This window comes from Leptidea sinapis, chromosome 47, assembly GCF_905404315.1.
Source record: "Leptidea sinapis chromosome 47, ilLepSina1.1, whole genome shotgun sequence".
NCBI classification, from domain to species: Eukaryota; Metazoa; Arthropoda; class Insecta; order Lepidoptera; family Pieridae; genus Leptidea; species Leptidea sinapis.
In genome coordinates, this window is record NC_066311.1 from 4,210,531 (window position 1) to 4,235,085 (window position 24,555).

Below are 24,555 nucleotides of genomic sequence, written 5' to 3' on the forward strand. Positions count from 1 at the left end.
GGCGGAGACCCTGGTTTCACTTCAGAAACCTAAAAGCTTTAAAAATGACAAATCCGATAATTGCAGCACTTTCATTATACGAAATGGCTATACGCCGTCGTGTAGAATGCGATAGTAATAAAATTCATGGCCATGTCGACAGTGGCAATGGTGTCGAAGAAGAGCATGAATGAATATAACCAATAGGAATAGCCAAAGAAGCTCTGGTTTTATAGCGACCGTAAATTGAAATTTTAAGGTTCCGGTTGGGAATTATTTAGTTGATGGAATAAACGGGAGACAGCGGACAGACTGATCTAGATAGACATAGTCTATCTAGACGTATAAATGATCTAAGAGTAGATCTTAGTGTGCGTAAAGTAATTTTTAATCTGCTATGAATCCACCGCAGCTGCAATTTTAAAACGATTCTTATTAGCGGGCAGCTAAAGTAGTTATTTCTTTAAAATGTTAAAATATGTCTTGGGCGCCATTTGTAAAACACTATTACTCGACACAGACTATAAAAATGTTAATCACGAAAATTGTTAAGAACTGTGTTCAATTCCATACATTTTTAACTGAAATAAATTAAATATATACGTATTTAAGTAGAGATTAAAAATAAATACGTCGATTTAAAAATGCAAGTGTTTTATTTATAAGAAAGATATACATATTACGTTAGTAGAAATCCACCTTTATTTTCGCGTCGGCCAGTGCTTTATTATTAAGCTAATTTTAAGAACAGCTACAGATGATTGGATTTCTCAGATAGCTTTCAAATTAAGAATTAATATGCAATCAGTTTTAGATGTAAGTTGACCTCTGGATATTGCATTAGTGGCACTGAGCCCTTCCTCAAACTACTCATTAAAAAAAAGATGCATTGTATGAAGCGATTCGTTTTGTACAGTTTCGGTTTTAGTGTGCGTGCCATGTAGGTATTGGACGTTCATTATTGAAGGGAAAACTTCTTCAACGGCGTTGAGCACTTTTCTTAGGCAGGGTATAAAATGTTAAACTCGCGTCAGGACACGTGACCTGATCGAAAATTCGTAAACCAGTCGTTTAAATTATGGATGAAAGTTGATTTTTCTTTGAGATAAACTTTTTAATGTTGTCATTTTTGTGTACGATAGCGCAATAAATGAATAATGTATTTAACCACATAAATGCACATAAGTACTTTTGTACTTATAAATAAAGGTATTCATGCGAAATGATTCCTTGACGATGAAATGCGCTCGGACGGACAGAACGCGGGTTCGAGTCCCGCATCGTATCTTTATTTAAAACAATATAACTAAAAAATAGAGATTTTTTTTTTCTTATTATTAATTTAGACGCGGGAGTTAAACAAAAAAAACTGTTATCATGATCATCAAAAATTATGCAAGCCCGGTTTGTTTCAAATTCTACCATAAACAAATAGTTTTTTTTTTCAAGCTATTCACAAGCCTAATAAATAAAAAGCACTGGCCAATGCGAACCTTTAAAATTAAAAGAGGGTAGGACAAAAAAAGCAGCGTTGACGACACGAAGGAGGGAGGTCACAACCTCATAGATTCGCAGGTCTTGAATCTCTTCTGTCACCTCCCCCTGCAACCTGTCTTTTATTCCGTGTCCATTGCCACCTGAAAAGAAAAAGTACTCATATAAATACCTTTTTCTACTCCCCTATTTTATCTGTCATTTATACAGCCACGATCACTAAGGGCCGGTTGTTACAGACAGTTAATTGGTTAACGTCACATAACTCAAACGTCAAATATTGACAATTACAAACGATATTTTTTTTATGAAAATAAGGGTCGAGGCGAGTAGGACGTTCAGCCGATGGTAATTGATACGCCCTTCCCATCACAATGCAGTGCCGCACGGGATGAAATGAAATATATCTTTATTGCACACCACAAAATAATTAAACATAACAAAAATCGAGACTACAAAAAGCAATAGGCGGCCTTATCGCTTAAGAGCGATTTCTACCAGGCAACCTGTAATGAATTAGTTATAGCTGAAAAGATAACAGAAGGTGGTGTTATCGATATGCATATAATTTAAACATACACATACAGTAAATAATTCCAAGAAAAGAACTAGTAATGTATTTGTCACAAGTAATAAATAATAGTTATGGAGCATTGTTTTGAAAGATTGGAGAGTTTGAGCCTTTCTGATTTCAGAGGGAAGAGAATTCCATAGGTTAACAGCTTGCACAGCAAATGAATTGTTGAAAAAGGAAGTTTTATGAACAGGTTGTACGAAGCAAGAGATTATGAACAGACTGAAATATAGTGAACTTAATGCTGAAAATTTTTCCTTGAGATATATAGGAGTTTTAGGACCAAATAGGACACGATAGAGATGTATAAGTATATGGGAATTTCTACGCAAGCGGATAGGGAGCCATTTGATTCTTGAAATAACCAAAAATTCTGAGCGGCACTACAACTGCGCTCGTCGCCTTGAGACATAAGATGTCAAGTCTCATTTGCCCAGTAATTTCACTGCGTAAAAGCTATAAAAATACATATTGTTTGTTTTAATATTGTTATTGCGTTGACTGTTGTATGTTTTTGTACTTTATTATCAATTACTACTGTTATATTAAAAAGATACATTTACTCCAAAGTACGTATCTACATAATTTTATATTCTTTGTAAAAGTATTCTCCTTTTTCCTAATAAAACAGTAGTTTACTTCACGAGGTATTATTTTTTTTTAATAAGGGATGAGACGAGCAGCACGTTCAGTTGATGGTAATTGATGCGCCCTGCCCATTGCAATGCAGTGCCGCTCAGGATTCTTGAAAAACCCAAAAAAATCTGTGCGGCACTACAACTGCGCTCGTCACCTTGAGACATAAGATGTTAAGTCTCATTTGCCCAGTAATTTCCCTAGCTACGGCGCCCTTCAGCCCGAAACACAGTAATGCTTACACATTACTGCTTCACGGCAGAAATAGGCGCCGTTGTGGTACCCATAATCTAGGCGGCATCCTGTGCATAGGAGCCTCCCACTGGTAATGATGGTAATGGTTATTTACATAGAACGAGCTGTTAACTTTACAAGCGACGAGAAAGTTCGTTTTCAGAACCTTATTGGAAAATATAAGGCTGTTTTAATTAAATAAATAAAAAAACAGAAATACATAAATAATCAAATCAGTTATTCAAATAAATAGTATAATATATAAAATTCTCATGTCGCGGTGTTTGTATTTAAACTACTTCGAAACGGCTTGACCGATTTTCATGAAATTTTGAGTGCATATTGGGTAGGTCTGAGAATCGGACAACATCTATTTTTCATCTCCCTAAATGTTAAGGGTGGTCCACGCCAAATATATTTTTTTTAATTTTTTTACATTTTTTTAAAATTTGTTTGATTATGAGTCAGCATTAAAAAATACATACAACTTCAAATTTTCACCCATCTACGATCAACGGTTACTTTTGTATCGCTTTTTTAATATCGGCAATACAACGTTTGCTGGGTCAGCTAGTATTATTATATTTTTAAGAATTGATTGCATGAAAAAAACAAATATAAGTACTTAAAAATGAATAAATATCTATCAAGATCACACATAGTTAAAAATATTAAATAAACTGCAATACGCTCGTTTGTCCTCCTATTCCACAAAAAAAAAAATATATAATATATTATGTCATGTTAAAATAATATGGCGTTAACCGCTTGTGTAGGCATCGGTTACCGTTAACGTTATTATTTAATGTACGTCAAGGCTAATTAGTTTGTCAAAAAACGTATTAACGGCCCTTTTCAATAACCTATCTATGCTTAGTTTAACTTACTAGAGGTAGACAAATCTATCCTTTTACACTTACTTACATTTCAATAACCTATCGACATAAAGCATTGGACATAACTATGGATAGATAAGATCTTGTCCTTAAACGGTGACAGCAATGTATCCGTAACTAGAGATACATATATATACGATAACAACCAGCCCTTATATAAGTACATACTTTATTGAGTCTTTGAAAAATTCTATACTCTATGCCCAAAAAAGCAGTCTTTTTCCTAATCAGTCGTAAATCAAGTAATTTTAAAGTAAACACCACCTAATTTTGATTAAAATATAAATACCTAAAAGATAATAAATACTTAAAATATAATCAATAACACTAGAAATTATAAAAAAAAAAATATTCTTGCCATTTACGTAACACTGCCGCATATTAGGTACCAATATTTCAACTCACAACGCATCGGCTCCGTGGCGCAACGGTAGCGCGTCTGACTCCAGATCAGAAGGTTGCGTGTTCAAATCACGTCGGGGTCAAACACTTATTTTATTTTTGCATTACTTTAAATATTTACATTTTTATCTATTATTTTTGTTATTATTTCGTTCGAAAACGATTTGAACGAAATTGACTGCATAATTTTATAAAAATAATAATATTTTATAGCACTATACTTGTATATATTTGGAAAACACGACAAAATCAACATTTAACACACAATAGTAGAAATGTTTTAGTTTCCTTATTTTAAAAGGTTATTGTTGTAATTTTTAAACTGTTTTTTTATAATATTTATTTCTTAGTAAGTACAAAATTTTGTGTTCGAAGTGACGTCTCTGATTGTGCGACACTACAATGATCTTTCTACTAATCTCATACTAAATGTATAGGAAGTGTTTAATATCAAAATTTTGTATACTTCTCCTTTGATTTGAAAAAGAAAAAAGTTATTGATACCATTTCATTGATTAGGAAACGTACTTTCGATATTAGGTTTAAAGTTTCTTGATATCTTTAGTAGTACCAGTGGGAGGCTCCTTTGCACATGATGCCGGCTAGATTATGGGTACCACAACGGCGCCTATTTCTGCGGCGAAGCAGTAATGTGTAAGCATTACTGTGTTTCGGTCTGAAGGGCGCCGCAGCTAGTGAAATTACTGGGCAAATGAGACTTAACATCTTATGTCTCAAGGTGACGAGCGCAGTTGTAGTACTGCTCAGAATTTTTGGGGTTTTTCAAGAATCCTGAGCGGCACTGCATTGTAATGAGCAGGGCGCATCAATTACCACCAGCTGGCCGTCCTGCTCGTCTCGTCCCTTGTTTTCATAAAAAAAAAAGTTACGGAATAATAGCCTGGTCACACTTAACATTTACACCCTGTATATTTATGTATGTACGACAACCTCTCGCACACATTTTCAAGTTAATTTAATATGCGTAATACCTAGGCTATTTAATATGACTTTGCCTAAATAGTACAAAATCTCTGTTGTCAATTTTTTTTTTAAATACTTTAACACACATACAGTAATGTGCTGTAATTTTTAAGTACTAAAAGCAAATAAATGATACATAATAGTATGGAAAATAACAGATAAACTTTGCCAATATTTAGAACCTTCAATATATAACCAAGTAAATAAAAAAATAAAAATTGCGGACCTCTCTTCCTACAAAGTAAGATCTGCAGTACGAGAGTGGCTTTTATAATTCAGCTATGATGAAACCGAGAAAATTATTAACTCAATATTAATATCTAATATATAAAATTCTCGTGTCATGGTGTTAAACTTTGAAGTCCTCCGAAACGGCTTAACCAATTCTCATGAAATTTTGAGTGCATATTGGGTAGGTCTGAGAATCGGACAACATATATTTTTCATACCCCTAAATGTTAAGGGTGGTCCACACGAAATTTGTATTTTTATTTTTTTTTTTACATTTTTTTTTAAATTTTTGATTATGAGTCAGCATTAAAAAATACATACAACTTCAAATTTTCAACCATTTTCTACCAACAGTTACTTTTGTATCGCGATTTTAATATCGGCAATACAACGTTTGCTGGGTCAGCTAGTAACTTTATATTTATATATACGTTTTAATCATGCTTGTACACCAGTATTTTTGGCTAAAATAAGAATTAGGGACAATTCCTTGTGTGAATGTGGTCTAGATGAGGGAAACGTGGATCATTTATTCTTCAATTGCCCTTTAACACAACCTTCTTTATACAATTTTATACCTCCTGAAATTCCCCGCCCAACTTGCTTTAAATGTCTCCTCTCCCTAGTTTTCACTCCTTTTGTATATATTTTGTGTAAATATATTAAAATAAATAAGATTAAGTTGTAAATAGCACTAAGTACTTATATCAAATAATTTAAGTAATTATATTTGTGTGTGTCCCTTATAGTCCTAACAGCATGTATATTTGTTTCAGGTATAAGAAAATAAAACTTGTTTCAATCTTAAGCACCGATCAATACCATTAAAATTAGTAAAAGAATACTCTAAGCTTGGTGGTCTACCTTAACATGACATTGGCAAACTTGTGGTATACCTTCCACAGGAGCCATAGTAGGAAGAATAGAATAGAATAGAACTTTATATATTTAATTATGAATATTTGTTTATAACTATTTGCTTTATCTATTATTATTTAATTTTATACAGTTCCTGTTATAAGATAGGTATGCTTTAAAGTTAGATAAATACTGTTTAAGTGTCAGTCTTAGTTCAATTTCATTAATTTTTAACATTAAATAAAATTACATAGCAGACGGTAACCACTGGTTGGCTCTGCACAGGGTTCCCTAGTGAGCCATCCAGAGGAATTTAATTTAATGGTGCCTCTTTGTTTCTGTTTCTGAGACAGTAAATTCATATTAGGCATGAAAAACAATGTATTTAATTATAATTAATAATAAATAAATGAAATCTAAATAGAAAGAGCACTCGTTCGATCTCACATGACAAAATAAAAATATGTGAATGTAAGTTTGTTTGTTACGCTTTCAACCTCTGAACCGATTTTGATGAAATTTATTACAGAGATAGAAAAGAGCTTGGGAAAGGACATTTTACGGCCGTTCCCAATATTCAGTCTATCTCTTACTTGAGATAAAAATTGAAACTATCGTTGACTTTTCTGTCCCAATAAACTTATCGACGGTAACTCACCTTATCCGTGCACGCTGTCTGTCAATGGGACGACGTATATCTTACCAGCGATATAAAGTTTGAATGGAAATTGCAATTCACGCGTCCCATTATAAGGCGATAGGAATGACTAATCGTGTATATTGGGACAGCATCAGATTATTGACAGCTAATTACTGACAGTGTAGAAGGTAGTAATTTATCTCTATCTGTGGATAGTATATTGGGAACGGCCGTTAAAGTTTGTCATCATCGAAGATAACACCATGAAACTTTGTATTTAGGGTGGGGCTGTGGGGTGTAAAAGGGGAATGAAAGTTCTATAGTTGGTAGCTAATAAAAATTTTGTAACTACAGCAGTTTGTAGTGTACTATTTAGAAAGTGAATATATTAAAAAAATCTGCCCTAAGTAAGAATTGCACGCGCACGAAGACGCGGGTAAAAGCTAGTATACATATAAACTGAAAAGGACCGCAGCCTCCTATCGTCTGTTAAAGATAGCATTAACATCATTCCTTTGTCAGTCGTAGCTTTATCAGTATACAATTTCACTTAACGACTTCGCAGCGATCTTGGAATATTTAACCAAACTGAGATGGCTTTTACTAGATTTTTTTTTTTATGAAAATAAGGGACAAGACGAGCAGGACGTTCAGCTGATGGTAATTGATACGCCCTGCCCATTACAATGCAGTGCCGCTTAGGATTCTTGAAACCCCCAAAAATTCTGAGCGGCACTACAACTGCGCCTGTCACCTTGAGACAAGATATTAAGTCTCATTTGCCCAGTAATTTCACTAGCTACGGCGCCCTTCAGACCGAAACACAGTAATGCTTACACATTACTGCTTCACGGCAGAAATAGGCGCCGTTGTGGTACCCATAATCTAGCCGGCATGTGTACACTCAAACTATCGTTTATACCTAAACATTATTTTAACTTTAGTCTAAATAGTAGTAAAATCGTGCCGATGTCGTTACAATGAATTGTCGAATGACGTTGATATAGAAACCCACATTTTTCTTGCATCAGGATAATTTAAAGAAACTACATTGGCCCTGTGCTTCCCCGGGTCATAAAAATAATAGGGAAGTCCCTGACCCAAAGGTATCATCAGGTAAGAGGCGCATAGGACATTTACCAGTGGGAGGCTCCTTTGCACAGAATGCCGGCTAGATTATGGGTACCATAACAGCGCATTTTTATGCCGTGAAGCAGTAATGTGTAAGCATTATTGTGTGTCGGTCTGAAGGGCGCCGTAGATTGTGAAATTCCCCGGCAAATGAGACTTAACATGTTATGTCTCAAGGTGACGAGCGCAATTGTAGTGCCACTCAGAATTTTTGGGTTTTTCCATAATCCTGAGCTGCACTGCATTATAATGAGCAGGGCGTATCAATAGCCATCAGCTGAACGCCCCGCTCGTCTTGTCCGACCTTGTACTTGTATTTTTTAGTCTAAATAGTAAAATCGTGCAGATGTCGTTACAATGAATTGTCGAATAACGTTGATCACATGAAAGATGTGTCATTTTATTATAACATTATAACTCAAGCAATGTCTACGTAGTTACTTCTTTGACACAATGTCAAACACGAGTGAGAGTGTCAGATAAATGGCAGATGTAAAAATCACTACTCAACGACTATTATAAAGGTAATTTTTCTCAGTTATTGGAGTATAATATTAAAATTTATTAAATATATGAATTATTATAGGTTTTAAACAGTGATCGCCCAAAGGAAATAACGTATGTTTCGACAAATAAATTAGTTTTAAGTCTAGTTATATAAATATACAGCAATATTAATTTTAATAATGCAAAAATACAGTTGCAGGATTTATATTGCCGACCTGCTTCATTGCATGTCACCTCCTTTCGGTTGAATACTGCAAGTCAATATACTCTTATCTATAAGTGCCCATTAGTAGCCCCGGTCAAGGGTCATCGTTGTTATTCACTTATAGTTAACAATTTAAGTCAGTACAGCATTGACTCACAATGAAGCTATTACTGCTTTTTCTGTCCAACATATTCGCGATCCAAGCTTTGAATTTAAATTATTTGGACCCAATAAAACTACAAACGAAGACATCCCCCGACATACAAAGGCAAGCCGCGTATAATATTATAAGCAAATACAGCAATAACGTGGTAGTAGAAGTAAATCCGACACTATTTGTGAATAACAAAGATGTATTCAAACTGTGGACTGTTAATGGTGAATTGCATATTCGTGGAAGTACTGGCATCGCTGCAGTGTGGGGGTTCTACTACTATCTGAAGAAGTACTGCAAAAGCCATATAGGCTGGCAAGTCCAAAATGTGAATATTCCAAGCCCGTTACCAGAAGTAGACGAAGTTGTCGTGGCGAATGACAGATTCCGTTACTACCAAAACGTTTGTACTGCATCCTATAGTTTCTTATGGTGGAATGAAGATGACTGGGTAAAACATGTGGAGTGGATGGCTCTCAATGGCATTAATTTATCCCTAGCACCCATAGCCCAAGAGGCGGCTTGGTTGAAGATCTACAGGCAACTTGGCATGACAGAGGTTGAAATAGACGAACATTTCACGGGCCCGGCGTTTCTGTCTTGGCTTCGCATGGGCAATGTTCACGGATGGGGCGGACCGTTGTTGAAATCATGGCACGACTTGCAGAAACTGATTCAGAGAAAAGTGCTTGACGCTATGTCCAATCTTGGGATGATACCAGTGTTTCCAGCTTTCAATGGTCACGTGCCTCGCGCTTTCGCCCGACTATATCCGAATGCTACCTTTTTTTCAGTGAGCAAATGGAACAAGTTCAGCGAGGATTACTGTTGCAATCTGTTCCTAAGCCCACACGAACCGTTGTTCAAAGAAATAGGGAACATGTTCTTAAAGGAAGTTTCGGCTGGTTATGGCACGAGCCACATTTATACCGCAGATCCTTTCAACGAAATACAAGTGGAACCATGGTCCACGATGCTGGTGCAAGAAACTGCTAAAGCAATTTTTGGTACTTTGTCCGAATATGATGATAAGGCTGTGTGGATGGTACAGAACTGGATGTTTGTACATAATCCTCAGGTTTGGCCACTGACACGAGTGCAGACTTTTTTAACATCAGTACCTAACGGACGTATGCTTGTCTTAGACCTTCAATCAGAACAATGGCCGCAGTACAATGTCTATCAGATGTACTATGGCCAACCCTTTATCTGGTGCATGCTGCATAACTTCGGTGGAACCTTAGGAATGTTTGGAAATGTGCAAGTCATCAATTCTGATGTATATCACGTAAGGGATCGCGTGAATTCATCAATGATTGGAATAGGATTGACCCCTGAAGGTATCAATCAGAATTATGTCGTCTACGAGCTGATGCTTGAAACGGCTTGGCGTAAAGGTCCCATAAAAGATCTCAACGAATGGGTCGGCGATTACGCGGAGAGAAGATACGGTTGCAATGACACAGCCTTAGCCTGGCGTTATTTATTAAAAAGCGTATATAATTTCAATGGTTTGAATAAAATGAGGGGTAAATACGTGATAACAAAGCGTCCCAGTTTCAAAATACAACCGTGGGCTTGGTATGAAAGTAAAGACATCCTCGATGCCCTGAAAAATTTAGTATTCATATCGACTGGCTCATGTGGATCAGGGTTCGAGCATGACCTCGTTGATGTCACACGACAAGTTCTGCAGTACAGAATTGACCAACTCTATGTGAATCTATTAAACGATCGATTTTCAAACAGCGTAGTTTTCAACGCGTCAATTAACCGATTCTTGGATGCAATGTGGGACATGGAAACTATTTTGGCAACAAACGGCGATTTTACGATCTCTAATTGGCTATCAAGCGCAAGAAGAACGTCATCAGTCGATAATGAATCTTATTTGTATGAGTTGAACGCTCGAAATCAAGTGACTCTTTGGGGTCCTAGAGGAGAGATCACGGATTACGCTTGCAAGCAATGGGCTGAAATGGTCCATTACTATTACAGGCCCAGATGGAGTATGTTCCTCTCAATGGCTTTGGACGCGAAATTGAGAAATGAAACATTCGATGAACGTAGCATTCAAAGAATAGTGAGAAGTAATGTGGAAGAAAGCTTTCAAACCATAGAAATAAATCGTTTGCAAAGTGATTCAGCACGATCTGTAGCGTTGCGTATGTATGAAAAATGGATATTTGCGTCGGATTTGGATGACTTGCCCATGAACATAATTACAGCCAACCCAGAAAGTCTTACAACTCTAGCAGATACGGATGAAGAAACAGAATCCAATGAGACTCCAACAGTTTTTCTTTTGCATTCAACTGTTTCTAACTAACTAAATATCTCACCAATCCACTGTATTTCTTTTAAACTTTGTGTAATATTGAGTAGATAATAAGGTTTATAATGGCGACCAGTTGGCGAACTTTTGGCGTCGGCAAATCAAGGTAGTGGAAACCTCATAAAAATATTAGTTTTATCGTGTTTAAAATTTTGTTATTTTTGATTATTCGTAGTAGATAAGTAAATATATCTGGAACTACCTAATGTTGTTTTTTTATAGATATCTTACTAAGAAAATACTACAAAATAAAGCTCCTCAAGTGGTGATTCTATTCTGATATCTAACGGCGGAAAGTTTTCGACGACATGCAACTAGACCAATTAATCCTATATTCAATTTAATCGGTAAGCCTTCTGTTAATGTTTTTATACGCTTTATATTAGCTTCACTTGTATGTTTGTAACAGACTTATTTTGACCCACTTTAAACAGTCAGATTTCATTAAATCTTTGTAGATTTATCGAGGACCGATGAGAATACACTAATTTGATAACTAACTAAGATTTTTGTCAAATTATATCATTTTTATCTATAGTCGATAAGGCAGGCATTGATGTCAAAGTACTTAATAGTTTTAAAAATACGCTTTTATAGAAAATTTACCCAAAAAATTAAAAATAAATAACAGTTAATTAAAACTAAAAAGCACGCTTTACATAAAATTCAACTAAAAAATAGATTTTTTTTAATAGATTTAAATTGAAAATAGTGTAAAGTAAATATATTTTACTGTAAAAAAAGCGTGGGGTGTATAAGAATTATTCCCCGTATACGAGATCAGGTGTCATTGTGATATCTTGTGATTCCTGTAGTGATACAAAAGAGTATGGGCTGCGATGATCGCATACCATCAGGTGATCCCTGTGTATGTTAGCTTTGCCCTCCTCTTCCATAAAAAAATATAAAACTAAGTTTTCACCTGAAACAACCATCACTGAGAGAAGAGTATAAATGACTTTCATAAACAGGACATGTTCCAATAAATACTTAATATTAATATTTTATATTCGAAAGGCGGAAAATCAGTCATTTTGGAAATCTTAAGGTATGTATGAATCAGTATTCAACAGTAAATATGTTTTGGATGTGAATGGAAAAACAGCAAAGGATGCAGGCAAACAAAGAATGCGGTTCCGGCGCCTTAAAAGAGGTTCGCCCGCATCCTGATGAGACTACACTAGGACAAAATATATACAGTGCTCACAGATCTTCGCTACTGGGCGTATTCCCGGAAACACCCGAATCATTCAATCGTAAGAGCCCTAAACAATGCAATTGCATTTAGCACCTTGTGCGAAAGAAATAGGAGTCAAATCATGTGTTCACAATACGAAAACAAATCGGGCGGTCGGCGGTGGTAGCCGGTCAGTCAATCGTCTTTAAGCATTGGTGCCGACTGCACGTGTTCAGTCTATGTGGAATTATAAAGAGCTCCTATTACACACCCCTCTTGTTATTATTATTGTAATATAATTCTACTAAATTATGCAAAAGTAATGCATTTTACCACTCTATATAGATATCGTCTCCCGACGGTCGGGAAATACGACAGTTGCCGAAAAGTGGCGAAGATCTGTATGCGCATTATTAATTTGGGAGTACTGTAAAATAGTAGGCGTTTTCACCGGTTACTGTCGCCTGAACAAGCATCTATCTTCGTTGTAACAGACAGACCTTTGTGCAGGGGATGCATTGGAGGCAAAAGAAACGCCAGAACGCTACGGAATGTAGGAGTGAGGCCGAGCAACGGGCACAAATCCTCCGATCTCCAGCATCACTTCCGAATGCATGTAGAAAGGAGATTGGCGAGTATGCATGTATTTAGGGACCCACTGAAATAAGTGGCGTACATCATGGAAACCTATTAATAATTGTAGAACGTAAAAAAACTAAGAAAAAAAAAACAAATCGAAAGTCTAAAAAAGTGGGAGAAAAAAGATATACCTAAAAGTAAAATATAACCTAAAATTATTAATCTACTTAGCTGACCCTACAGACGTTGTTCTGTACATAATAATAAACAAAATATTGTTTTTAATGAATTTGTCAATAACTTTTCATAACATCAGGATTTTTTCTTAACATACGCTCCTTGTTGTTATAATGAAATTGCTTCACAGCGGAACTGTCAAACCGTGCGTCACTAAATTCTCTCATAGAAAATATGTCCATACAAAACAAATATTGAAAATAAAAATATTTATGGGTCCCAAATCGAAATAAAAACTACCCTATCTCTCAAGTTGGACCAAACTGCACTCCATGAAGTAATCACCATTAAAATCCGTTCATTAGTTTAGGAGTCCATTGAGGACAAACATTGTGACACGAGATTTATATATACTAAGATTAAGATAATTCATAATATCTTATATCTATGCCTAATTACTGTCTGCTAAAAGATCTGTTCTGTGTAAAAGATAATAGATATAATATGTGTAAGGTTGGCCGGCAGTGGGATATTTAAGATAATTATTAAAAAGTGCTAATAATTGATAATACATTATTTTTTCACGCAAGTAACGATTCTTTTAAAAAAGTTACCTACTCATTTTAATATCAAAAAACGATAATAATCTTATTGAAACTTATTGTGAATCACTACTGATTTGAGTAGGTGGTATTGATAATACGATGGTGTCGGAAGTAGGAACATCCAAATAAATTATGACAAGGGCTGTCATGTCAAAAAAATGCAGATGTTAAATGCGTAAAGCGATCCGTTAGTGCAAGATGACCGATTTGAATGATTTTTTAATAATTATAATTAGTAATTTCAATATAAATTTATTACAATTCCATAAATATAGTCCTTAAATATAACATTTGGAGTTAATACTATAATTATTATACAAGGCAGTAAATTATGAATACCCAGTTTGGGTGTCGCAATTTGGTCTGAACAGCAGACCGTAGTAGGGAGGGGAGACCCATATTTTAATTTATTTTAGTTTAGCTCGTTAGCACTTTTCTAATAAAAAGTTTTTCAGTGCTTTAATAAATTCATTTTCATTATTTATGCTTCGAATTTTGTTTGGCAGATTATTATATATTTTTATAGACATTACATAAGGACTCGATGTATGCAGTACTAAATTTGACTGTGGGAGGTTTAATTTATTTATAATATATCTGTCGGGATATCGTCGGTGCTTATTTTCTTTCTTTGTGTAATTGTGTAGATTTCTTTTGACTCCCATATCTTAGCGCCTCAATAATTCTTATTAAGACATTGTATAAACTAATGTTTATAATTAATATAAACTTGTACTTGTACGATGCTTCCTTAATTTTTGAATTATGTGGGTTTAAAAGACTTCTGAGACAATCCGGGCTGGTTGGACTAACGGCCGTTTTCAATCATGTATCTCTAGTTACGGATATATTGCTATCACCGTTTAATGACAAGATCTTATCTATCCATAGTTATGTCCAATATAGTATATAATAGTAGTTATAGTCCAATGCTATCTGTCCATAGGTTATTGAAATGTAAGTAAGAGTAATAGGATAGATTTGTCTACCTCGATTAAGTTAAACTAAGGATAGATTGGTTATTGAAAACGGCCGTAAGAAGACGAACGCACACGTACGATGGCCCAATTATTAAAAAATTTAAATGTATCGTAAAAAATAAATTAACATCTAAGGCCTATATAATGTGAAAGATTATTTGAATGATACATATAGTTGGAATTAATGTTCTAAATTTTGTTAATGAATATTGTTATACTCATTTGAATGCTATTGTAACTTTCGTACTTCATCCTGACTTGCACTAAATAACTTATAAAGTTTTACAGTGAATAAAGATTTTTTTGACTTTGACTTTAACTTTGACAACCAAGAGGCTAAGTGTGCTAACAGCCCAGCTAAACTAACTATGTTTTGACTATGGATAAGAAGTAAAATCATATTTGTGTATCATACCGCCGCTTGTGGGTCTCGAGGTTCCCCCGGAGCGTCTTGACTAGGTCCCGCATCTCCAGTTGCAGTTCCACCACCACGTCTCTCCTCGCCTTCAACCAGCGCCAAGTAGCGTATCAGCTCGGTCTCATCGCTGATGCGTAGTGGCGTCTTCGGGCCCACTATCGCTATTGACACGTTCTGGAAGAAAAGTTTATTATACTTATATTAGACATTCCATCTTCAGGTCTACGGCGGATGGGCTAAGAGTGATCCTATTCTTGTTATATTAAATTATGCAACGCCTTAGTTCGTTTTGTGATGTTGCACAGCGTTCATCTTATTTAATCCTACTATTATTATAAATGTGAAAGTTTGTATGTCTGGATGTATGTTTGAACTTCTTAAACTCAAAATCTACTGAAAAGATTATGATGAAACTTTACAATAATATAGCTTACACACCAGAATAACAAATAGGCTATAATTTATAAAACTAGTATAAAAATAGTGTGAATTATACAAAATATAAAAGAAGTGTGATTGTTACAAATGAATACAACTAGCGCCATCTCTTATCAACTAGCAAGGAAAAGATTAATACAATTTATATGGCAAAACAACGTTTGCCGGGTCAGCTAGTATTTTATAAACACGGAAATATTTTTTAAAAGCATCATCTTGTCAGCGCTATGGGGCAGATCTGATCCAACACATTCTCATAGAGAAATAGCATCATCATCAGCTGGAATACACCCACTGCTGGACAAAGCCTTCCCTCGCAGATCTTCACGACAATTGGTCCTGTGTTGCCCTCATCCAACTTATTCCGGCGATTTTTGTTCGGAGGCCTACCAACACTGCGTCTTCCGGTATGTGGTCGCTATTCGAGGACTTAGACTGCATGTGGTGTAGCACCACCCCATCTCCTCCCGTGGGTGTGTATTACAAAAAGGGCAATAACAAAATTACTTTAAAATATTTGATACAAATAATTTGAAATATATATAAAATATATCTAATCGAAACGGCTTGACCGATTCTCATGAAATTTTGAGTGCATATTGGGTAGGTCTGAGAATCGGACAACATCTATTTTTCATCCCCCTAAAGGTTAAGGGTGGTCTACGCCAAATTTTTTGTTTTAATGTTTTGATATATTTTTTTAAATTTGTTTGATTATGAGTGAGCATTAAAAATACACACAACTTCAAATTTCACCTATCTACGATCAACAGTTACTTTTGTCTCGCGATTTAATATCGGCATTACAACGTTTGCTGGGTCAGCTAGTATATATATATAATATATATATATTTAGTTTTTTTATTAGTTTAACCTGTAATTCAATTTCATTGTGTTTTTATTTTTAATTTATGACATAATAGCGATTTAATTTTTAAAAGATAAAAATTTTACTTTTTAATGTATTTATTTGCTTTTTACATAAGAATGTTATTTGCGCCTATAATTAAAGTAGCACTCATCTTGTATTTTTGTCTATATTTTTTATATGTATTAAGTAGTGTATACTTTTGCCATCACCAGTGGGAGGCTCCTTTGCACAGGATGTCGGCTAGATTATGGGTACCACAACGGCGCCTATTTCTGCCGTGAAGCAGTAATGTGTAAATATTACTGTGTTTCGATCAGAAGGGCGCCGTAGCTAGTGAAATTACTGGGCAAATGAGACTTAACATCTTACGTCTCAAGGTGACGAGCGCAATTGCAGTGACCCTCAGAATTTTTGGGGCTTTTCAAGAATCCTAAGCGGCACTGCATTGTAATGGGCAGGGCGTATCAATTACCATCAGCTGAACGGGCTGCTCGTCTCGTCCCTTATTCTCATAAAAAATATATATATATGAGTTATGATAAGTGTCTTTACAAACCTTAGTGTTCAAATCAACTTCATTAGGCAACGTGTCTCTCAATGCCCTGAGCCCATGGGCCACCAGCTCTTGCAGGTCACAATCCTGGAAGGTGTTCAAATGCTTCTCCAAGTATGTCCTCGCTGATTGTGACCGAGCTCCAATGGCCATTGCACGACAGTCAAAGTAATTCGCTGATGGGCATGTCTGATAAATGTGGGGTCCTTGGTCCTGAAATCAAATGATATATAGGATAGATATACAGGATGTCCAAAAAATAGCGTCAAGAAAAGCCCTCGATCGGGCAGTCTGAGGGGTAACCTAAGCATCTCCATTTATGTTATACTGTTTTTGGTAATTTTAGAGTTATATATTTTATTTAAAAAAATAGTCAGAGATGATAACAGCGTATAACGAGCGACACCGAAATATGACAAACAAAAAATATTTGTGTGTGAGTTTCTGATGCACCTTTGGTTGCCATCAATCCCTGGGTAATGTCAACTGTCAAGACAAACTTGACAGTTGACATTAATTATTTATCTGCCTATAGAAAAGCACGTGTTTCTTACTTCTTTTCTTTCTTAACATGTTCACGATGATTACTACCTCTTAATTTTTTTTAGAACAGACTACAGTACATCTACTGAATCTACACATTCCTGTAGCTTTATCTTTGCATAAATTCCTAATAGTAATTAGTATCTATGGACTGAATATTTATTGGCCTAGCACTCCACAATGGCATTGGTAAATCATCAATATTTAATTTGTACCAAAATATAGGGACGATGAGGGGCTCGAACCCGCGACTCTCGGGTTCCGTGCGAGCGCTCTTACCAACTGAGCCAACCGTACGAGTGACGTATTAATCGTATTTCTTGTTCAACTCTCAGGTTGTGGCTCTATCTCTACAGTATCTACTTTAGTTGATTGAATTGAATTTGTACATCACTTAAATAACATACTATTTAAATCTTTAAAAGTCCTAACAAAATAACCTCAATACTTACATCATAGCCAGCCACAAGTAAGCCAACACCGAGTGGTCTCTTGTCGTACCTCTGAGTGCAAATCTGCATTTTGTTACCGACAAGAGAGATCAGTCTGCCCACAGGCATTGTAGCGTCGTGGGCGTAACGATGGTTGAGGCACTCTGTGCGCATAAAACGGCTGAAACATGTTAATTTCAAGTGTAATAAATGTTACTATCTCATAAGTAGTAGTAGTGGTAAGAGAAAAGCCGTATGATAAAGCTAATGGTCGCTCAGAGGGTAATGGAGAGGGCTATGCTCGGAGTTTCTTTACGAGATCGAATCAGAAATGAGGAGATCCATAGGAGAACCAAAGTTACCGACATAGTCCAAATGATTGCGAAACTGAAGTGGCAGTGGGCACGGCACATAGTTCGACGGAGAGATGGCCGTTGGGGCAGTAAAGTCCTCGAATGGCGACCACGTACCTGAAAACGCAGTGTTGGTAGGCCCCCCACAAGATGAACCAATCATGGATGGATGTTCAAGATCGCCGGAATACGTTGGATAAGGGCAGCGCAGGACCGATCGTCGTGGAAATCTTTGGGTAAGGCTAAGGTTGAAAAGGCATTTGTCGAGCAGTGGACGTCTTCCGGCTGATGATGAAATAAGAAGTCCCATTTGGGTTTGAAGTTTCAGCGTTTAAAGCAAGACAGTGGGAGGCACAAATGCCGTTACTCCCTTCAAAGATACTTCTAGAGGAGAAAGAAAAATCAGAATCTTAAAACTATGGTTATTTTATGGAAAAGCTTAAAATAATTGGAAAAACGAGTGTACGGGTCACCTGGTGTTAAGTGTTCACCGCTGCCCATGTTCTCTTGCAACAACAGTGGAATCACAGGAGCGATTGTTGATTAGTCCAGAATTTTGTAAAGAGATGTTTTTCTCTTGCAACAACAGTGGAATCACAGGAGCGATTGTTGATTAGTCCAGAATTTTGTAAAGAGATGTCTTTAACTAAGTGAAATAAAATTCAGCCTGACGCTATGGTCTTGGTGAAACATATAAACAATAAGATAAAAATGATAACCAGTAAGATCTCAGCCTCAACAGACATGACATCCGTATAATGGTGGGCACCCTAACGGGTCACACATCACTAAACAAACACCTTTTCACAATCGCGTAACGGACAGTCCTAAGTGCAGAGGCTGTCTGGCCGAAGACGAAACGGTCGCTCACGTAATCCTGGAATGTGCGGGGGTGGCCAACCAACAGGCAAAAACCTTAACCAATACGAGGTCGCTCCAAGCAGTCTGCGAACACCCCAGGAATGTTCTGAATTTCTGGAAGGAGCTGGGTTGGTTGGAGTAACTGGCCATTACTGCACGTAAAATGGACCCATGCTAGTGGTTTAATTGCGGAAACAGGAGCCCCTATACCATACAATAACCAATAAGATTTAAATTTGTGGCACTCTGTGCGCATAAAACGGCTGAAACATGTTAATTTCAAGTGAAATAAATGTTACTATCTCATAAGTAGTAGTAGTGGTAAGAGAAAAGCCGTATGAGAAAGCTAATGGTCGCTCAGAGGGCAATGGAGAGGGCTATGCTCGTAGTTTCTTTACGAGATCGAGTCAGAAATGAGGAGATCCATAGGAGAACCAAAGTTACCGACATAGATAACCAAAGTTACCAAATGATTGCGAAACTGAAGTGGCAGTGGGCAGGGCACATAGTACGACGGACAGATGGCCGTTGGGGCAGTAAAGTCCTTGAATGGCGACCACGTACCGGAAGACGCAGTTTTGGTAGGCCCCCCACAAGATGGACCTATCATGGATGGATGTTCAAGATCGCCGGAATACGTTGGATGAGGGCAGCGCAGGACCGATCGTCGTGGAAATCTTTGGAGGAGGCCTTTGTCCAGCAAACCCAAATGGGGGTTTGGAGTTTCAGCGTTTAAAGCAAGAGAGTGGGTGGCACGAAGATGCCGTTACTCCCTTCAAAGATATTTCTAGACGAGAAAGAAAAATCAGAACTTAAAACTAAGGTTATTTTATGGAAAAGCTTAAAATAATTGAAAACGAGTGTATGCGTCTGGTGTTAAGTGATCACCGCTGCCCATGTTCCCTTGCAACACCAGTGGAATCACAGGAGCGATTGTTGATTAGTCCAGAATTTTGTAAAGAGATGTTTTTAACTAAGTGAAATAAAATTCAGCCTGAAGCTATGGTCTTGGTGAAACATATAAACAATAAGATAAAAATGATAACCAATAAGATCTCAGCCTCAACAGACATGACATCCGTATAATGGTGGGCACCCTAACGGGTCACACATCACTAAACAAACACCATCCATCTTGGGCACCATCTATTTTCAATGCATTTTGCAATTTCAAATTTAGAACTCACAACCAGTAGATGTTGTAATTGCGCCTTCTACAATATAATTGAAGAACAGACGGAACAAGTGGCTACAGTTGAATAATTCTGTGCAGTAAAAGCAGTGATAATTAAAACAAAGCCTACTAACATAAACAAAAATAAGAAATATATACCTATATAATATTAATTATTGTTAGGTGATTTGTTCATTGACTCTTGATCTGAAAACATCAGCTAACATTTGCTCATTAAAGAATAAAATAATAATATAAAAAAATTAAATAAGGCAGCCGCATAGCAGTAGATGTGGGCTAAACTGTTATAATTTTTCAATGAATTATACTGTTGTGTTATATTTTTCTAACTGTTGTTGTAAACTGTTATAATATATAATAGATGTTATAAATTTTAATCGAAATTATTTACGAAATTATTACAAAGTTATTTAGTGTAGATAATAATATAATATATGGTATTTTTTTTGTTATGGTTTTTAGAAAGCTTTTTTTAACCTGTGTACCTACACAGAACAATCTTATCGACTAATGAGTTAAAGAAACTATTAACTAAACATATATTTACACTATTCACTAAACTTTTATTTTTACACTTACACTTGTCTATTTCCATAAAAAAATAAAAATAACTCAACACGTATTATATATTATACACATATCCATTTAATTTACTATTCATACGTTCGTTCGTTCGTTTTATAAGTAGCTTTTATTGTGATGAGCGAGAAAGTGTTCACATTACTTTGAATACTAAGCACTTACTAAAGTGAATTAGAAAAAGGGCCATCTGTTAAAAAACATTAAATTTACAATTTTTTTAATAAAAGAAGCGCACCACTTTCCGCTCGTGTACATAGATGGCGCTGTAATTAAATTTCAAATGAATTTTAATAGCACGGAAATAATTTATATAATTATATTATAACAGTCTAGTGGCAAATTTTATAATGTGTTATACTGTTGTAAAAATATATTGTAATATATAATGTGTTGTGTGTTATAATGCCCACCTCTACATAGCAGCACCTGGTCATGAATGGAAGACAATATATTGACTCTATTTTTATATACTGTAACAAGACAAGATTCATATAATATATTATAAGAGGGCTATTTAATATAACTTTATATTAAATATATGATGTTTTAATGAGAAAACAGTTAACATATATAGAGGCCATAATTGAGCTAGAGCAATGCAGAAGGCTTTTGCCTAATATAAATTGATATAGGACACATGTAGCAGTGATATTGATGACGATAAAATAATATAAGTAGAAGAATACAAAGTTATTTTAGTTTCTATAGTTATAAATTTACTATTTCATTTTTAATTACTGAGGGGTGATAAAAATGCAAGTCCTTAAATGAAAAGTACCAAAAAAAACACCTAAATTAAGAAACCTCATTACCCACCCCATACCACACATTACAGTACCATGAATAGGCATAGTTACCATGGTATGTTCAAGCTAACAAGCTTCAAATAATAAAACGGTTCATAGAAATATAAGAAGAAGCATTTAACAATAAAAAAAATAATTAAACATGCTCAATTTTATTAAAAATAGACATGATTTAGTAAAATATCATTTAATCAAGCTCGATGCTTCATAATTTATCATAAGTCCAGAACTTTATACATTTCTTATAATACACATGTAATTTGTAAGTATAAATCAGAAAACTTCAAGAATTTAAATCAGATTTCAAGAAAAATGTCACCAATATTTGGATTCATAATAAAAATTTCTAGAATGTCATTCCATTCATTGATTTAAAGCATTTTATCATCAATGCTTATATTTTTACAAATAAAATTTAGATGAAGGTAGTGTACCTGTAAGACTGCTATATTTGCATTGATTGGGAACATTTTCTGTGATTGATGTGGTATAAGGGACTACGCACACTTATTCAGCTCCGTTTGCATTTCGCTGAACGATTTTGGTCACACTTATACAGCTCTGCTTCTATCAGCCGCGTACGGAACTTTACATCACGTCTGCACTCTTGCGCGCATAATGATTACGTCAAATCAATGCAGGAACAATACAGGTCGCAACTTGTTGACAAGGAGTCGCGAACCATCCCTGTAAAGAGCTGTTCCGCCGCATTTGATGGCGAACAGCGCTGTACGCGGCGGAACAGCGCCAATCGCTCTCTATAGCATTCGCATAATACAAACACATTTATCCTCATTTTATGCAGGTTTGCCGCGAAAGCAGAATGGACGCGGAAAACTGAATCAACGTATACACATCTCCATACAAAATTGTTGTTTTCTATGGACAAAAGCTGAAAAGAGCTGAATAAGTGTGCGTAGTCCCTAAGGGTTCAAGACATTGTTATGGTAGTAAAAGACAAAACAAGAAGATACTTCATCTAATGGTAAGCAGAATCGTCTGCGTTTTGACAGTCTAATGATCTGAGTGACTGACATTAACAAAGTAGTACTGTTATTACTACTTGGCTAACTTGAGTTTGTAAGTCTGATGTTGTGTGATGTATGTGGTTTGACAACATGATCCCAGAAAGTGTACAAAACAAATGTGTTACAAAATTCAAAAGAATAGTTAAAAATGTGTGTGTGATGGAGCGACAACCAGCTATTTAATATAATGATTAAAATTAAAAAAAAAGAAGCCAGCTGAGTTTTTTCCATCCATTCTTTTTAAATCTGAGGCATAAATTATGGAATGGAAGGTAGTTTTTCTATTTTTTTTATTTTTTATGAAAATTAGCGACGAGGCGAGCAGGACATTCAGCTGATGGTTATTGATACACTTACACTGCAGTGCCACTCAGAATTATTGAATAATCCAAAAATTCTGAGTGGCACTACAACTGCACTCTTCACATTGAGACTTAACTTGTCAAGTCTCATTTGCCTAGTTATTTCACTAGCTACAGCAGAAATCCTATTTTGAATTAAAATATTTTAAATTGTAAGATATAGCATAATTAACTTACTCCACACGTACCCTTCAGATAGAATATCTCATGAGACTGTTAATTTTATATTTGCACCCACACAGAAATAAACAGTTTAAATTAATTTTTTTATGGAACGGGAGGGGAGATGAGTTTATGGGTTCCCTGATGTTGTTGGATCACCAGCTACTGAGTTATTAGCTGTGGTGGTGGCAGTACAACCCGGAACAAATACTGCACATGCTGTTTAATATACAATTAAGTCCCACTACAAAGAGTAATAAATTACCTCAGCATTCTAGCATCAGCTGTTAAACCAGCAATGGAGATACCGATATGTTCATCAATGGGTATTATCTTCTTCTGGTATGCAGACAGCTCGCTAACTGCTCTCTTCAAAGCAATTAACACAGCAAACTGTTTGTTTTTCAAACCTACAGTTGCAGATCCGAGTTTCACTGCCTCCATTGCATATTCCACTTGATGGAGACGACCTTGAGGACTCCATACTGTGACGTCACTGTCGTACTGGTTACGAAACTGAAACGTTAGAGAACATAATATGAATACTTACAATAAGCTTTTCATTACTTAGAGTCATAATTTCGAGGTTACCTTTGAATTTATTATATTATTATTACAATAGTGCACTAAAAGTTTTTTTTATATTTATAATGTAAAAATATGTAATAATATAACTATTTAGACTGCATAAAAAATATAACAATAAAAATAAACAAAGGTACAGCGAAATGACACTGCACATCTTGATTTCTTAAAAAAACTGTATAATATTAAAAATATATTAATTCGTATCCTTACCATTGTATTTAAAATGAGCTACCTGACTTTTAAATTGAATAAAAACACAAACTTTAAAAGCAGGTTCCTATTTTAATTTTTAAACAGTTTGATGCCGCTTGTAAACTTTTTTACAAGTTCTCAAATTCTGTGACTTGACAGATTAGTTGACGTTTGTGACAGCAAATGATAATGATAAAGCAAATTCTAAATTATGTGACAACTTTTATGGCTCCTAGCCTCAAGGTGTTTTTCCTTAATCGTAAAGTGCATAATTCTTGTTTTTTTAACCCTTCCCACATCGGCGCTCTCCGCCTCAAAATGTTCGCCTCAGTTCGGCATGCGTTCGGCGTTCGCGCAGCGTTCTCCCCGTGCGTATTATTTTACGTTTAGTAAT

At 35.6% G+C, this 24,555-nt stretch overlaps 2 protein-coding genes and 1 non-coding gene across 3 annotated transcripts; 2 read left to right on the plus strand and 1 right to left on the minus strand.

The window, feature by feature from the left end:
• Window positions 1–616: 616 nt before the first annotated feature.
• On the minus strand, window positions 617–24,303 carry LOC126978184 (proteasome subunit alpha type-1). Its single transcript, XM_050826954.1, has 6 exons — window positions 24,180–24,303; window positions 23,647–23,897; window positions 18,054–18,213; window positions 17,062–17,271; window positions 15,194–15,370; window positions 617–1,616 (listed from the first exon to the last, which is right to left on the minus strand). Exons 1-6 carry the CDS (start codon window positions 24,180–24,182, stop codon window positions 1,596–1,598), a joined length of 822 nt encoding a protein of 273 aa, XP_050682911.1. The 5' UTR covers window positions 24,183–24,303; the 3' UTR covers window positions 617–1,595.
• On the plus strand, window positions 4,227–4,298 carry Trnaw-cca (transfer RNA tryptophan (anticodon CCA)). The gene has a single exon. It is a non-coding gene; the product is annotated as a tRNA-Trp (tRNA).
• Window positions 8,914–11,466, plus strand: LOC126978097 (alpha-N-acetylglucosaminidase). Its single transcript, XM_050826818.1, has one exon. The coding sequence runs from the start codon at window positions 8,930–8,932 to the stop codon at window positions 11,252–11,254; it is 2,325 nt and encodes a 774-aa protein (XP_050682775.1). The 5' UTR covers window positions 8,914–8,929; the 3' UTR covers window positions 11,255–11,466.
• Window positions 24,304–24,555: the final 252 nt, after the last annotated feature.